Here is a 16,823-nt window from a genome sequence, read left to right on the forward strand (position 1 = left end):
CTAGTATAGGGATAATACGGGGAAGACTGAAATACTGAGGTATTATAATTAACGATAGCTCAGCTTACTAGCCTGAATTTTGATCCCAAGTTTGAGAGGAAAAAGGAATCAGAGCAAGACTTGAAAAAAAGGACACTGTAGAGGAAATGCTACAGGTGGAGAAAGGTCTGTAAAGCTGGAGGGCAAGGCTGAATGCAGAAAATGATGCCACGAGCCAGTAGTCATTATGGGGATACAACCAGGAAGGGAAGAGACAATTGGCCAGAAAATGACTGGGAAAGAGTCTTCATAGATGATAACACCTACTAAAGGGAAAAGGAAGACAAAGGCACAGGGCAAAGACAAGAGGTACTGCTGCTGCTGCTGCTAAGTCGCTTCAGTCGTGTCCGACTGTGTGTGACCCCATAGACGGCAGCCCACCAGGCTCCCCCGTCCCTGGGATTCTCCAGGCAAGAACACTGGAGTGGGTTGCCATTTCCTTCTCCAATGCATGAAAGGAAAAGTGAAAGTGAAGTCACTCAGTCATGTCTGACTCTTAGCGACCCCATGGACTGCAGCCCACCAGGCCCCTCCGTCCATGGGATTTTCCAGGCGAGAGTACTGGAGTGGGGTGCCACTGCCCTCTCCAGACAAGAGGTATGAAAGCTACGAAAATGCTGAAAGTTTTTCTCGTTATTTTGTTGTTGTTGTTCAAATCTACTTGGTTACTTTTAAAGTCTCTTGATCCTTGACCCCATTTTATTGTTTTAGTTTTTCAGACGTATTATACACAATGCTTACCTATCATGCACCTGCTAATTCCACTGTCTGACTCGTTTCTGCTGATTCTCATCACCATGGCTGCTTCTTACACTTGAGAACACGTGATTATCTTTTTTAAAAGATTCATTTACTTACGTTTTTGGTTGCACTGGGTTTTCATCGCTGCGCATGGGCTTGCTCTAGTTGCGAGCAGGAGCCGCTCTCCAGTTGCAGTGTGGGGTCTTCTCGTCGCAGTGGTTTCTCTTGTTGTGTTACGCGGGCTCTAGGCACTTGGGCTTCAGTAGTTGTGGCACATGGGCTTAGTTGCCCCGCAGCACATGGGATCTCCCTGGACCAGGGATCAAACCCAAGTCTCCTGCATTGGCAGGTGGATTCCTTACCACTGAGACACCAGGGAAGCCCCTGAAAACGATTCTTAAGAGTTTCTCTGGGAGAAGTTATTGAGGCCTGGGGCTAAGATGTGCTCTTCTGAAGAGCAGCAGTCCCCAACCTTTTTGGCATCAGGGATGGGTTTCATGGAAGACAATTTTTCTGTGAACTGGGGTGGGGGTGGGGGGGTGGTTTCAGGATGATTCAAGTGCATTACATTTATTGTACACTTTATTATTATTATTACATCAGCTCCACCTCAGATCAGGCATTAGATCCTGGAGTTTGGGGACCCCAGCTGTACAGAGGTGCTAGCCTGACACTCCACTACCAGCTGGAGGGGTTTTAAGTTCTCAGCTTGAAACCACACAGAGGTTTTTCTAAACCACTAAGCCGTGTGACTTGCTGTAGCCTTGCTCAAGGAGCCAACAGCTTGTGGACAGGGGATTCTCGACAGCCTTCTCCTGTCCCAACACCACAGACCCTCTTCCCCAAACCTGAGCCAGTGTTGTAGGTGGGATTCCTCTTTCTGAGGTGGGATTTTGTCAACATCACCTTTTAGCTGTGGGGGGAAGCACCTTTTGGGTTCTGGGTTTTCTTTCTGGGTCTTGATCAAAGTTCCTACCTTGTGAAGACTCAAGAGCTCAAGGAGTCTAGGCTCCAAGGGACTGCCAATGTCCATTGTGTTCCTACCTTGTGAAGACTCAAGAGCTCAAGGAGTCTAGGCTACAAGGGACTGCCAATGTCCACTGTGTTACCAGCAGCTGTCACTATCCGTGCTCTGGATGTGGCTGTGTGGTGGGGTCTGCCTCAGGAACTCCCATGCTCTCTTGCTAGCTCACCTATCTACTTAGTGATTAAAAATGAAATCTGTTCAGGTTTGTAGTGAAAGGGGTTCTCAGAGGATCCTGGCCCGCTGTTTCTTTCAAAAGCAGAAGTTTCCCCCCAGAAATCAGTGTCTTCCCCCTCCCCCAATTCTGTTTATATCATGATGTGTTTTTAAAAAAGGAGCTTCACTGATGGAAGTGCATGTTGGGGATGACTTTGATAAGCTCTTCAATCACAGAAAAGGAAACTGTTGCCTGGAAGAGAAATGATTTCCCTTAAGCGAGCTGAGACTTGGGATTCCCCCCAACAATCTCTTCTTCGGGGTGGTTCAGTGATAAGGAATCTGCCTGCTAATGCAGGAGACTTGAGTTTGATCCCTGGGTCGGGAAGATCCCCTGGAGAAGGAAAAGGCAACCCACTCCAATATTCTTGCCTGGAAAATCCCATGGACAGAGGAGCCTGGCGGGCTACAGTCCATGGGGTCCCAAAGAGTTGGGCATGACTCAGCAACTGAGAATGCAGGCATGCATGCAAGGGAAACCAAAACTTAAGACAAAAGGTAGATTTCTCTGAATGTTCAAAGGAACAGATTATACTCAAAATTTTAAATTCATAAAAGAGCAAAGATACACATCTACAGGTGATTAAGTCTGGTTTCCAGAACAAAACACTAGAGAAACCGAGAGAGGTATCAATCCAAACTCACAATGGCTGTTGAAGACCTTATGTTGTAACACAGAAACATGCGCGAGAACTCCCCCCAAAAAACGAACTAGCTTTAAAATGATCATTATATATAAAAAGTTTATTTTAGAAATCACATATCTTTAAAAAAAATAACATTGAAGTTTTAAGTTCTGATCTTGACTGAATGTTACTCACCCTCTGCATGTCAGGGTGTTTGTTCTGTGGTATAATTAAGGATGTGAGGAAACCAAGTCCCTTTACACTAGTTCGAAACATGAATGTGAGTTTTAAAAGAAGAAAAATTTTAAAAAGAAGTTATTTTGGAAACACACGTGGAAGCATCTTGATCTTGTAAACAGAAGTCCTGAAACTACAGACACACTGCTGAGACTATTCCAAAAGCTGAAAAAAAGTAGGCATTATCATTTCAGTTCATGAGCAGTTAGAAAGGTCCAGTGGGACCAGTATCAAGAGTGCAGTGTGCTCACCCTAGTGCATCTCAGAGAGAAGCAGAAAACTTAGACCTCGACTTTACCGCTTCAAAGGCTGAAAGTTGCAAAATGTGGGTAGTTTTGGTTGGTAATTTCTTGGGTAGAACTGGTTATCCTTTATTCTACTCAGCAGGTTTCTTTCAGTCTTATAAAAACGGCACCCACAGATGGCCAAGCTCAAATATTGGAGAATCAAGAAACAAATTTAAACTCACTAAGGACCCAAAAATATAGCTCTTTGGAAACCTGAACTATTTCCTGTGACTTAGCATGAAAATAGTTTTATAGATCAAAGAGTTAAAATGATCCTTAAGGATAACGTCTAAAGCAGAAGTTTTAAGCAGTAAACTTCAGAAGACTATAAATTAATTTCTATAACATAAAACAATTAGTCTATTTAGTATCTTTATCAAATGATCCCAGATTGTATTTCTAGGTGCTCCTACTCAGACCATGAGGTATCTGTATTGGGGGATAATGATAAACCAGAACATCTATCTGGTAAGAGGAGCTCAGCGCTCTCTGATGAGGCTAGAATTGAATCCAGAGAAGTATTGTCACTATATAAAAAATTCTAAGAATAAGAAAACCTGTATTATTTGGTTAATTGCAAAAAAAAAAAAAAAAAAAGGAAAAAAATTCTAAGAACACTGCTGCTGGGCACATCCAAGATGAGTAGTCATGGTACATGCTGCAGGGAACTGAAAGCTAAGATCTGAAATCACGTGAGGAGAAAGTCAATTGATAGAGATCATTCCTGACGATGAGCAACACCTGACAGCAGGAGGCGGTTCACCTAATTTTGATTAGATCGACTATACTGTCAGTGTTTCCCATCAAAAGGTAACAAGGTTATCTTACTGAAGATAAGTGTTTTAGGTTGTGCAAGGACTATGAGGGAAGTGTGCTGGGACACACACCTCCTACGAGTCTTCAGAAAAAAGCCGGCCGCTCATTTCACTGAAGTGAAACGTGTGTTGACAGTAAAGTTGCAGATCTGAGCTTTATTATCAGAATGACGTCATTTTAGGATAGAATTGATAGATTTTCTAAAATGAACTTAATATGGCATAAAACCCTTGATTCTCAGAGCTGTATGCCTATATATCTGCCAAAATGTATTTTGGAAATATACAAGGAGGATGCAGAACAGGCACAGAAGCTGACAAAAATATCCGGATGCACATTCCTCATGACAGATCCACGTGGGATCCAGAAAGCACTTTAATACCCTATCCTTCAAGTGATCAAGAGTCTAGAGAAATAGCCAGTCCTGTATTTACAAAACTGATGAAAATCACACTGTAATAATCAGTGAGTGCAGAACAACCGCACAGATCTGTGTTTCCAACTTTTTCCACCATGATTCTCCATCAAGGTAAAAAAAGATTCTTTCATACAAATCCCAGAAGGATGTAGAGGTGGCAGCACAACCGCCGGAGATGGAGCGATGACTTACTACTGAGGCTGGTGACAGACAAGGAGGGGGTTGGTGGAGAAGAGGGCAGAGTCCTTGAGAAAAGAACTCTGTTGAGCACAGGCAGCTCTAGTCTGTGGTTGACCTCCGGTACCAAAATCGTGCCCGGAAGTCATCGCTGCAGGTCATGAAGCCGGGGTTGGTGGGCGAGTGCACAATGCAGCGCACGATGTTGTTGTGGCCCAGGGAGAGCAGGTTCCGGCGCTCGGCCGTCCGCGAGTCCCAGCAGCACAGGCTGATGGTCCTCTCGTCGGGCAGCAGCACGTAGTCCTCCGTGTGGTTGAAGACAGCCTGCGTCCGGTGCACCTGCCGCCCGCTCAAGCCGGCGCCTGTGCAGAGACCGAGAGGTTAGGGGCCCGGGTGCCAGGGCCAGCTTTCCAAGTTCACATCTAGAACTTAGACACCAGTTCTACTTTTGACTTAGACACCAGTTCTACTTTTGTTATTAGCTGTACTGATATAAACACAGTATTAATTGTTGAAGTAATACACATTTATTGTTCAACTTTGGAAACTCTTAAAAACACCTTAAAAAGGAAAAGAATATACAAGTGGTGCCACATTATCTAACTTCACGTTGGGTACACTTCTCCATGCTTTTTTCCTAGCTGCAAAGTAGCCCACTGTTTGGAAGCACCAGTACTTAACGATCCTTTTCTTGCCACGCCTTCAGTTTGTATCCAATAGCGATACTGTGATAAACATCCTTGGTGGAGAATACATTATTTCTTTGGGATTAAATTCCCAGCACTAGAAGCACTGGGATATATGAGCAGCCACTCTCCAGAAGGATGTTTAATGCTTTTTAATGACCATGAATAAAAAACCGTATTTTATGTTTAAAGTATTACATAAACTATTACCAAAAAAAAAAAATCTGATAACCTTATACCCAGGGTTAACATTTTGATAAGCAACTTTTCCAAATATCTCTGTGCACTGTACACTCATTTCTGATTTATATAAGTCAGAGCCTACTACATGTGGTGACCTACAAAGAGGGGAATATAGCTCAATGGGTCAAAATACACACTGTGGTACTGGATCTGGACTCAGTACTTATTCTGGACATGACCCTGCACAAATGACTTAACATTCCCCAGGCCTCATCTGTTCTGTGGGGATAATCAGAGCACCTGTCCTCAGGATGCTGCGGGGATTAAAAGGTGTGATGTCCAGTCCACTTGGCAGGCTCAGTGTTCACCAAACGTTACTATGAGTGTGTGTGCATGCTTCCCAAGACTCTTCTTAAATTTCTAACACTGGGTATAGCAGGTCAAAAATATATGTATATTTAAAATTTTGATCTATGACACCAAGCTGCCCTTCAGAAATACTTTACCAATTGATATTCCGAACAATACGTGATTTCCCAAAATGTTTATTGAACTAGATAATACCAATCTTTTAAATTCCTAAAATCTGATGAACAAGAAAAGGATACTTCCATTTTTGTTTCTTAGGTTTTTTGGTGAAGTTGGCCATCTTTTCTTGGGTTCACTGACCAATATCTGACATGTTTATTACATATGCTATGGATGTTTCCTCTGAAGTCCAGCGTTTTGTTTACAGTGTTTTAAGTTAACTTCTAATATCAAAATGTCTAATATTTACTTGATAGTTTTCCCTTCTCTTTCATTATTTCAAGAGCCCTTTGAATTCTAACTAAACATTAAAACTGGAAAAACAGATCCAAAAGTGCTGACATGAAGGGGTCTTAAACTGTGAATTAGGAAAAAAGGGAATTTGCATATAAATTCAGTATTATCTCATTTAAAAACCAAATCCAAATCTCCAGCAAAACCAACCAATCAACCACATATAACTACAAAAATGTTCCAAACATTCCTAAAACAAAAATGACTCCTCCGTGCTGCACCAGCTACAGAGGAAGCTGAGAAGGAAGCTGACGCTGGTCACCACGAGATAATCCTAAGGTAGGTTATGCTGCACCCTAGCGGTTCCCAGGTCACTAACTCTCCAATCTTCACTTACTAGCAGCCCAGGAGAGCCCTTACAATAGTGTTGTTTTCTTTTGAGTTTTAAGTTCTGGTCGCAGTAATTTCAGTGTGTGACACAAACAGCTCACAACAGGGGAAACCAGCTGGTTTTCTACCCAACAGCCTTTGCTGCTACGAGGATCAAAAGGATGAAACACAGTATTTTAACACTTACTATCAAATAGTTAAATCTGAACACGGACTGCTAGGGATAGGATCCATTTAAATGGATCTCGTAAAAAGAGCTCTGGGACAACTGTTACAACCAGAGACCAATGTGAATTAGTCAGACAATCAGACTAACATCATCGCGTATTTATATAGGTCCAGAACTCTTGGGGTCTCTTCTGGGGGCTTACTTTCTTCAGGCACAAGCCAAGACCTTCCCTCTCACTCACTGAGGGGTTTCTCTGCACTACGTCCATGTTCTGTGGGCAACAGGCAGGCCGTGGGTAAACAAATGAACCTCCAAACTCTCAAGTGTTACTTGCGTGGAATCAGATCTAATTTTAGCTGTTAACATACTGAGATGAGCCAAGTTAAGAAACTGTGGCTTCTACTTCCAGCTCTGCCTCTTGTTTGACTTACATGGATTTATTGTGTGGATCTGTTTCGAGGTCTGGAAACTAAAACATCTCAGAAACATGAATTGATATCAACCTCTTTCATACCTGTGTATCTGACCAGCGTTCGTCCTGTTGATATTTCCCAAAGTTTAGCTACAGAGTCTTTTCCACTTGACAGAATGTATTTAGAATTTTTCGAAAAGATGGCAGAACAAACTTCCGCGCCATCATGTGCTTTCTCGAACGTTGTGATGCATCGATTTGAGACGCCATCCCATAATTTGATGCAGCCATCCTTGCTACCAGTCACGTACATATTGGCACTAGGATTGTAATTCACTGAACATATGGCATCAGTGTGCTGATCTTGAGGGTTGCAAGAGACAAAGCACTGAAATGTGTTGATGTCATAAAGTCGAAGTGTTGGATGCTGAGTCCCCACAAGTATAAAGTCTCCCGAAGGATGAAAGGAGATGGAGCGCAACATTTCAGCCTCCTGTCAGGAGCAGGGGTGGGGAACAGGTAGGGGGGAGAAACCACTATTAAACCTAGATGAAATGCACAGAATATCTGGCCAATGCCAGAATCCATAAAACAATGACCAGATATTACACAGGCATGAGAAGAACAAGAACTTAATGAGAGAATCATTTAAACAAAGATTTCCAAAACTATTTACTGGTAAGATTATTCCACACAGAAGTGAGCTTCATTATTTTCAAATAAACAATGGGTGAACTCAGAATGGAATATTATCATTCTATGATACATTTGTGGGGCTTCCCTGGTGACTCAGACCGTAAAGAATCTGCCTGCAATGCGGGAGACCCATGTTCAATCCCTGGGTCAGGAAGATCTCCCAAAGAAGGAAATGGCAACCTACTCCAGCACTCTTGCCTAGAGAATTCCACGGACAGAGGACCCTGACGGGTTATATTTACAATCCATGGGGTTGCAAAGAAATGGACATGACCGAGAGACTAACACACACACACGATACCTTCATATACAATTAGTCCATAAAGATAAACAACTGTACTTTAAGAATAGCTCCTTAGGACTTCCCTAGCAGTCCAGTGGTTAAGACTCTGTGCTTCCACTGCAGGGGGCACAGATTTGATCCCTTGTCAGGGAACTAAGATCCACCCCCAAAAAGAATAGCTTCTTTGTCCCAGGGCTCCAAATACTGAGGTGGAAGCCACTACTAAAACACCAGAATGTCTGAACTGCGTATTCAGAATAAGGCAACCAAATGTTGCTTTTTCGGCAAATACCTGAGTGTGTCAACTAAATAATTTTGTAATTCTCATAAGTTACACTGTGGAGAAGTTGGTTATATTTTGTCTTTAAGCAAGAATCTTCAACCTTTAAAGAGTGATGTGAATTCTGAACCATCTCTCTGACCACCAGCTGTCCTGAGTGGCCAGAGGAAGTTGGTGCCTGACAGCACCAGAGCCGTGCCATCTGTGGCAGGCAATGCATCCTCCTTGTTGTTTATAGGATGACCACTGAGACAACTTTTAGAAAGAGAAGAGTCACACATCAGCTCACTGTATTTAAGAAAAAAAAAAAGAAGCTCCTTTCCAAACATTCCTCACCTGGATGTATTTGAAAGCTCTTTTTGCAGACGGTTTGGAATAATCAAATAATTTAAGAGTATAATCCCTTGAACCAGAGGCGAGGATCTGTTCCGTTGGGTGGAAGGCGAGACACGTGACTTCATCCACGTGGTCGTAAAGAGTTCGAATCACTGGGTGGTTTTCCATGTTCTGCTGTGCAGTCTCATTCATCATGACCTAGGCCAACAAGGACAGAAGAGAAACTCTAAGCGCACTCACTCTCATTCTTCCAAGAAGAGACAACAGAAGATAAACGGTAAGATGTGACTGGGATCTTCACCTCGATCGGCATGGCACTTTTGGCCAGCATTCTTTCTGTGTCTAGGATTTTTATGGACGCGTCAGCAGATCCAGTAGCTATTAGCTGCCCATCTCTACTATAGGTAGCTACGCGACAGGGTCCTTTGTGGGATGTGACGTAGCAGGTTTCATACTCTGATGCTTCTGGGGACATAGTCTGGACATCTGCATCAAACTCCAGGTCAATTCCCGTGCCAGGGGCAACCGTGTCTGACCGACCAATTGCATACTGAACTGCACTGTCGTCATTCTCCATTCCTGAAAGCAGCGAAAATGAAAGGCATGGAAAACATTATTTTCAAAGGACAAGGCAAAGTTCTTGATCCAAACTGGGAATGCTGTTTGCCAATGTCAAGGTATTAGTTCTTGGAGCCACATGACACTACTGTACAGAATTACGTATGTTGAGCTGGGGGCACACACAGTGACGAGACTGTAAGGCAATATGGGCTGTGGGAGCTTAGGCTCCAAGTCCTCTCCCCAGATACTTGCCTCTGAAATGTTCTACTTTAACCACAACTATACAAGCTGAAAAAAAGCACTTCTCTAGTTAAATCGCTCACTTTTTCCCGTTCTGAATTTTAATATTTTGCATGTCGAGATCTGTCATTAGCAGCTTTGAAGCTCATTAAGTCAGACATAGTGTTAGTAGTAGCACTAGGGAAACATCTTTGGAAAAGTGTTAAGCTGTGAATAAAGTCAATCAAGAATATTCATTTTGAATTGAAAAATAACTTGACATTGTACAAACAATGTTGATTAGTATAGAAAAAATCAGAAATGCAGATGAACAAAAAAATAAACATAATCTTGTATGATATATATCACCCAGAGATAATTACTGCTAACGTGGTGATATGAATTCTTCTGAGCCTTTCTCCATGCACACGGTTGTTTCATTTCTTAAAACAAAAATAAAACCACACCATATAACATGGTGGAACTTACTTGGTCATTTAACCATACAGAACAAACACCTGGTCAATTTAATAAATGTTCATCCACATCACACCATTGGATCCAATTTTATGGATACGAGAACCTTTATAACCACTTGTAACCAGCTTGTATAGTTGTGGTTAAAGTAGAACATTTCAGAGGCAAGTATCTGGGGAGAGGACTTCACCTAGTGGAGCCTAAGCTCCCACAACCCATATTGCTGGGCATTTCAGTGGAAATCATTCTATTTCCCCAGGCTAATCTCACAATTTACATTGCCAAGTCAAAGGGTACAAACATGTATGGTAATTCTTATTGCTTCCTATGACACAGGCAAGCACCAGGATACACTGTTGAACAAGACAAGGTTCAAGGTTTTTATTAAACTTTCAGTCTTCCAGTGGGTGGTAAGGATTGTGAGGGAAATGACAACTCTAAACAATAAAGAAAATTTCAGATAGTGATTCTATAATGAAGGAAATAGGACTGTTGTTTCAGAGCAAATGGGGAAATATGGGGAAGATGTTCAAGTTATTTTAGAAGAGATGAGGAAGACTCTGAGATGACATTTGAGTTGAGATTTGAAGCAATAATAAACAGAACAGCAGAAAGCACCAGATAATTCATATAAAGATCCAGAGGCTAGACAGAATCAGCTCAAAACCTTCACAATCTGGACTTTGTTTACTCCTCCAGTATCTAGCACTGTACTTGATACATACTAGCGCTGAAATGAAAGGGCAATCATCTTGAAAAACATCTGAAACTGTCATGGGCTCAATGAAGAACTTCCGTTCACAAGTTACCAAGTTTGATGAGATGCAGGAGCTGCTCCGAGGGTGCACACACAGACTGAGGCTTGATCTCATTGATGAGGCCATTGGCAATGCTGATATAGCCATCATAGAGCAGCTGGCTAATGATCAGCTTGTACAGCTGCTGGCGGTCCTTCAAGCCCACTTTGGTTCTGTACATCTTGCAGAAGAGGAAGATAATTTTCCTGCCAGCTGTAAGAAGAGAAAACAGGTGATAATGAAGGGCAAAGGCGAGTAAACCACAGAAGCAACACAGGAATCTGGTCAGACTTCTCAGGGTTTAAATCCCAGCTCTACCAGCATTCTCTTTGGTTGGCAACTATGTTTCTCTGAGATCAGGGCCCTCAGCTCTCAAAAGTCAGTGAAGGTTAAACATGATAGTGCGTGTAGATTCTTTTGTGCACAGTGGCACACAAACAGCTCAAAATAGGTCAGCCAACATTTACAGCTAGACCTCTCTTCACCGTTGTTTCTTTGCCAAATCAGCCACCTGCGACTTTAGTTTTTCACTGCAATCCCCAGAATCTTCCATTTGTTCTGCTAATAAAACACTGGTAATGTTGTAATAGGTAAAAGAGCTGCTATTGTAGATGCCCAGACATTACTGTTTCCACCAGCCTAAGCTGTTACATTTACTAATGTCAGTTATGGTTATTCTTAAAACACCTTTTAAGACAATGGAGCTTGTTATGTTACATAATTTAATTACACAGTAAGTCAAAACATAAGGGCAAAAAAGCTATCATGTAATGAAAACTAAGTCAAGTTGAATGCTTTGGAAAGCACTGCTTAATAAAATATTTGTGAACAGGATACGGCGAAAACAACTACTTAAAAAAATGGAAAAATTGGAAGGACTGCACACTTTGATTTACAAGTTCTCAGTCTCAGAAAGCAAAAGAGAAAACTGTAAATAATTGTTAGTTTTTGAGTTTATGGGGGGAAAAAAAGAACTCCAACTGGTGAACATGATTAGATAATCTGATTACAAAAATCAACCTCTGTACATATGTGTAGGTCTGTACAGACACCAGAGATGGGAAACAACAATAAAGAATAAGTCACTGTCAGACAGGTGGTTGTGGCAGAGAAGAAAACTAAAAGACAGACCACAGGAGAGATAATATAAGAAGGGTGGTCAACAGCCTATTAACACCAGTACCTCCTGGTACTCCTGCACTACTAATTCTGCAAGGGGGAGACTGTAGTAAAGGGGTGGGGAATATGTCTTTAACTACACAATGCCCTCTGGAGAATTACTGAGGCTACTGATCATAAGAACAGTTAACATTTACTGGGTACTGACCCCACGAACAGTATGAAAAGGCAAAATGATAGGATACTGAAAGAGAAACTCCCCAGGTCAGTAGGTGCCCAATATGCTACTGGAGATCAGAGGAGAAATAACTCCAGAAAGAAAGAAGGGATGGAGCCAAAGCAAAAACAATACCTAGCTGTGGATGTGACTGGTGATAGAAGCAAGGTCCGATGCTGTAAAGAGCAATATTGCATAGGAACCTGGAATGTCAGGTCCATGAATCAAGGCAAATTGGAAGTGGTCAAACAAGAGATGGCAAGAGCAAATGTCAACATTCTACGAATCAGCGAACTGAAATGGACTGGAATGGGTGAATTTAACTCAGATGACCATTATATCTACTACTGCGGGCAGGAATCCCTTAGAAGACATGGAGTGGCCATCATGGTCAACAAAAGAGTACTTGGATGCAATCTCAAAAAAGAAAGAATGATCTCTGTTCGTTTCCAAGGCAAACCATTCAATATCACAGTAATCCAAGTCTATGCCCCAACCAGTAACACTGAAGAAGCTGAAGTTGAATGATTCTATGAAGACCTACAAGACCTTTTAGAACTAACACCCAAAAAAGATGTCCTTTTCATTATAGGGGACTGGAATGCAAAAGTAGGAAGTCAAGAAACACCTGGAGTTACAGGCAAATTTGGCCTTGGAATACGGAATGAAGCAGGGTTTTGCCAAGAAAATGCACTGGTCATAGCAAACACCCTCTTCCAACAACACAAGAGAAGACTCTACACATGGACATCACCAGATGGTCAACACCGAAATCAGACTGATTATATTCTTTGCAGCCAAAGATGGAGAAGCTCTATACAGTCAGCAAAAACAAGACCAGGAGCTGACCTGTGGCTCAGACCATGAACTCCTTGTTGCCAAATTCAGACTTAAATTAAAGAAAGTAGGGAAAACCATTAGACCATTCAGGCATGACCTGAATCAAACCCCTTATGATTTATACAGTGGAAGTGAGAAATAGATTTAAGGGCCTAGATCTGATAGATAGAGCCCCTGATGAACTATGGAATGAGGTTCGTGACATTGTACAGGAGACAGGGATCAAGACCATCCCCATGGAAAAGAAATGCAAAAAGCAAAATGGCTGTCTGGGGAGGCCTTACAAATAGCTGTGAAAAGAAGAGAAGCGAAAAGCAAAGGAGAAAAGGAAAGGTATAAACATCTGAATGCAGAGTTCCAAAGAATAGCAAGAAGAGATAAGAAAGCCTTCTTCAGCGACCAGTGCAAAGAAATAGAGGAAAACAACAGAATGGGAAAGACTAGGGATCTCTTCAAGAAAATCAGAGATACCAAAGGAACATTTCATGCAAAGATGGGCTCGATAAAGGACAGAAATGGTATGGACCTAACAGAAGCAGAAGATATTAAGAAGAGATGGCAAGAATACACAGAAGAACTGTACAAAAAAGATCTTCATGACCCAGATAATCACGATGGTGTGATCACTGACCTAGAGCCATACATCCTGGAATGTGAAGTCAAGTGGGCCTTAGAAAGCATCACTATGAACAAAGCTAGTGGAGGTGATGGAATTCCAGTTGGGCTCTTTCAAATCCTGAAAGATGATGCTGCGAAAGTGCTGCACTCAATATGCCAACAAATTTGGAAAACTCAGCAGTGGCCACAGGACTGGAAAAGGTCAGTTTTCATTCCAATCCCAAAGAAAGGCAATGCCAAAGAATGCTCAAACTACCGCACGATTGCACTCATCTCACACGCTAGTAAAGTCATGCTCAAAATTCTCCAAGCCAGGCTTCGGCAATACGTGAACTGTGAACTTCCAGATGTTCAATCTGGTTTTAGAAAAGGCAGAGGAACCAGAGATCAAATTGCCAACATCCGCTGGATCATCGAAAAAGCAAGAGTTCCAGAAAAACATCTATTTCTGCTTTATTGACTATGCCAAAGCCTTTGACTGTGTGGATCACAATAAACTGTGGAAAATTCTGAAAGAGATGGGAATCCCAGACCACCTGATCTGCCTCTTGAGAAATTTGTATGCAGGTCAGGAAGCAACAGTTAGAACTGGACATGGAACAACAGACTGGTTCCAAATAGGAAAAGGAGTACGTCAAGGCTGTATATTGTCACCCTGCTTATTTAACTTATATGCAGAGTACATCATGAGAAACGCTGGGCTGGAAGAAGCACAAGCTGGAATCGAGATTGCCAGGAGAAATATCAATAACCTCAGATATGCAGATGACACCACCCTTAGGGCAGAAAGTGAAGAGGAACTAAAAAGCCTCTTGATGAAGGTGAAAGAGGAGAGTGAAAAAGTTGGCTTAAAACTCAACTTTCAGAAAACGAAGATCATGGCATCCGGCCCCATCACTTCATGGGAAATAGATGGGGAAACAGTGGAAACAGTGTCAGACTTTATTTTTTGGGGCTCCAAAATCACTGCAGATGGTGGTTGCAGCCATGAAATTAAAAGACGCTTATTCTTTGGAAGAAAAGTTATGACCAACCTAGATAGCATATTGAAAAGCAGAGACTTTACTTTGCCAACAAAGATCCGTCTAGTCAAGGCTATGGTTTTTCCTGTGGTCATGTATGGATGTGAGAGTTGGACTGTGAAGGAAGCTGAGCGCTGAAGAATTGATGCTTTTGAACGGTGGGGTTGGAGAAGACTCTTGAGAGTCCCTTGGACTGCAAGGAGATCCAACCAGTCCATTCTAAAGGAGATTAGCCCTGGGATTTCTTTGGAAGGAATGATGCTAAAGCTGAAACTCCAGTACTTTGGCCACCTCATGCGAAGAGCTGACTCATTGGAAAAGACTCTGATGCTGGGAGGGATTGAGGGCAGGAGGAGAAGGGGACGAGAAAGGATGAGATGGCTGGATGGCATCACTGATTCGATGGACTTGAGTCTAAGTGAACTCCAGGAGTTGATGATGGACAGGAAGGCCTGGAGTGCTGTGATTCATGGGGTGGCAAAGAGTTGGACAGGACTTAGCGACTGAACTGAACTGAAAATCCATTAGACATTCAGTACAGCATTTAATGAGGTGGCACAGAGGTAAGGAACCCACCTGGCAGGTTGGATCTTGGAGTCAGGAAGATCCCCTAGAGGAGGAAATGACGACCCACTCCAGTATTCTTGCCTGGGAAATCCCATTGACAGAGGGGCCTGGCAGGCTACAGTCCATGGGATCACAAGAGTTCGATGTGACTAAGCATGCACGCCAAGCCACAGTACGTAATACACATATTTGTTGTGTAAGGAACAAATATGCATACCTCATTCAACCCTCATTTAATCTCATTTTAGAGCTGGCCAACTGGAGGCCCAGAAAGGTTAACTCACCCAGGATTCAACAGGTTGTAAATGGCGGAGCCTGGATCCTAACCTAGAGCCTGTGCTCTTACTGTGCTGTACTGATGGGGGTTGAGCTGCTGCCGCCAAGTCACTTCAGTCGTGTCCGACTCTGTGCAACTCCATAGACAGCAGCCCACCAGGCTCCCCCAACCCTGGGATTCTCCAGGCAAGAACACTGGAGTGGGTTGCCATTTCCTGCTCCAATGCATGAAAGTGAAAAGTGAAAGTGAAGTCGCTCAGTCGTGTCCCAGTCTTAGCGACCCAATGGACTGCAGCCCACCAGGCTCCTCCGTCCATGGAATTTTCCAGGCATGTAAATCCATGCTTGTGTAAACACTAGGACACAACAGAGGTGATGAAGCCGCTCAAAGAAATCAGTGAACACTGCAAGGAAAATGTGGCTTTGTCATCCTGTCTCTTCACTTACGTTAGGCCCATCAACCGGCGTACCAAGAGATGAAATAAGAGGACGAACCCCGCTGAATTCCCATAGAACGTTCACTCGCTGGGCTAGTAAGCAGGTAATTACCATCCCCAAATTGGCAGATGAAGGGGCTACAGCCCGAGGGCAGGAAGAGCCCAGTGCAGGACAAGTTGTACCTGGAGCTGGAAGAAGGACCAGGGCGAAAACACAGACGCCCCCTCACAGAACGCTCCGCTATGACCCCGACAAAGAGGCCAACGAAGGATGGAAGGGAGAGTGTGAGCAAGGCCATTAAGGAAAAGAAGGGACAGTGCAGGCCGAGCCCAGCAACTCAGGGCGCACGCCACCCCGCTCACTAATGACCCTTCCCGCCCCGCCCTGGTCCTCCCGATGGTCCCCCAAGGGTCCCAGCCGACCGCATCAGCACTCTCCACGCAACCCTGGCTCCCCATACCCGCTGGTCCCGCTCTCTCCGTCTCCCGCTCTCTCCTAGAAAAATGGAGACGCGAATCCTGCCCGATCAATCGCTCCGTGCGCACGTTCACTGCGCACGCGCATAGGGCGTCGCGCTGAGCGCTGCGCTATCGATCCGCACCCGTCAACTTGCTCCTGCCCTTCTCGCCATCTTACTTACGGGCACGATCGAAAGACTCGCTCACCTCCTTCAACTTTATCTACTCCGTGACAACCCTGACGCCAAGGAACTGGTGATTTATGGACAAATGTCAGATCCAGAGAACACCGCGGGCGCTAGAACGGCCACGGGTGTGTCGGGCCGTTGGCTCCACCACTTCCGAGACATTACGCAGCAAGTGCGCCTGCGCGCCTTCTCCGCGTGCGTGTGACACAAGCTGTAGAGTTGGCTCAGAACCAATGAAAAGGCAGCGC

At 43.5% G+C, this 16,823-nt stretch overlaps 1 protein-coding gene across 3 annotated transcripts; it reads right to left on the reverse strand.

Moving 5' to 3' along the window:
* Positions 1-2,743: 2,743 nt before the first annotated feature.
* On the reverse strand, positions 2,744-16,795 carry CSTF1 (cleavage stimulation factor subunit 1). 3 transcript variants are annotated; one of them, XM_055544648.1, is made up of 6 exons: positions 16,595-16,795; positions 10,845-11,045; positions 9,080-9,357; positions 8,779-8,976; positions 7,286-7,676; positions 2,744-4,943 (listed from the first exon to the last, which is right to left on the reverse strand). In XM_055544648.1, the coding sequence occupies exons 2-6, from the start codon at positions 11,011-11,013 to the stop codon at positions 4,684-4,686; spliced, it is 1,296 nt and encodes a 431-aa protein (XP_055400623.1). In that variant the 5' UTR covers positions 11,014-11,045; positions 16,595-16,795; the 3' UTR covers positions 2,744-4,683. The 3 variants fall into 3 exon arrangements, with proteins under 3 accessions (XP_055400623.1, XP_055400625.1, XP_055400624.1); XM_055544650.1 differs by having other exon boundaries at positions 16,570-16,795; XM_055544649.1 differs by lacking the exon at positions 16,595-16,795 and adding an exon at positions 16,390-16,535.
* Between the last annotated feature and the right edge of the window lie 28 nt (positions 16,796-16,823).

The sequence above is a fragment of the Bubalus kerabau genome, chromosome 13, assembly GCF_029407905.1.
Source record: "Bubalus kerabau isolate K-KA32 ecotype Philippines breed swamp buffalo chromosome 13, PCC_UOA_SB_1v2, whole genome shotgun sequence".
Classification (NCBI taxonomy): Eukaryota; Metazoa; Chordata; class Mammalia; order Artiodactyla; family Bovidae; genus Bubalus; species Bubalus kerabau.

Excerpts from the sequence above, each read along its gene's own strand:
- CSTF1 (XM_055544648.1), bottom strand. The coding sequence starts at position 11,013 with ATGTACAGAACCAAAGTGGGCTTGAAGGACCGCCAGCAGCTGTACAAG. Across the intron at positions 9,358-10,844 it reads CCTGCATCTCATCAAACTTG|GAATGGAGAATGACGACAGT; the intron begins GTAACTTGTGAA and ends CGCTGCTTTCAG. Across the intron at positions 4,944-7,285 it reads AACGCTGGTCAGATACACAG|GCGCCGGCTTGAGCGGGCGG; the intron begins GTATGAAAGAGG and ends GTCTCTGCACAG.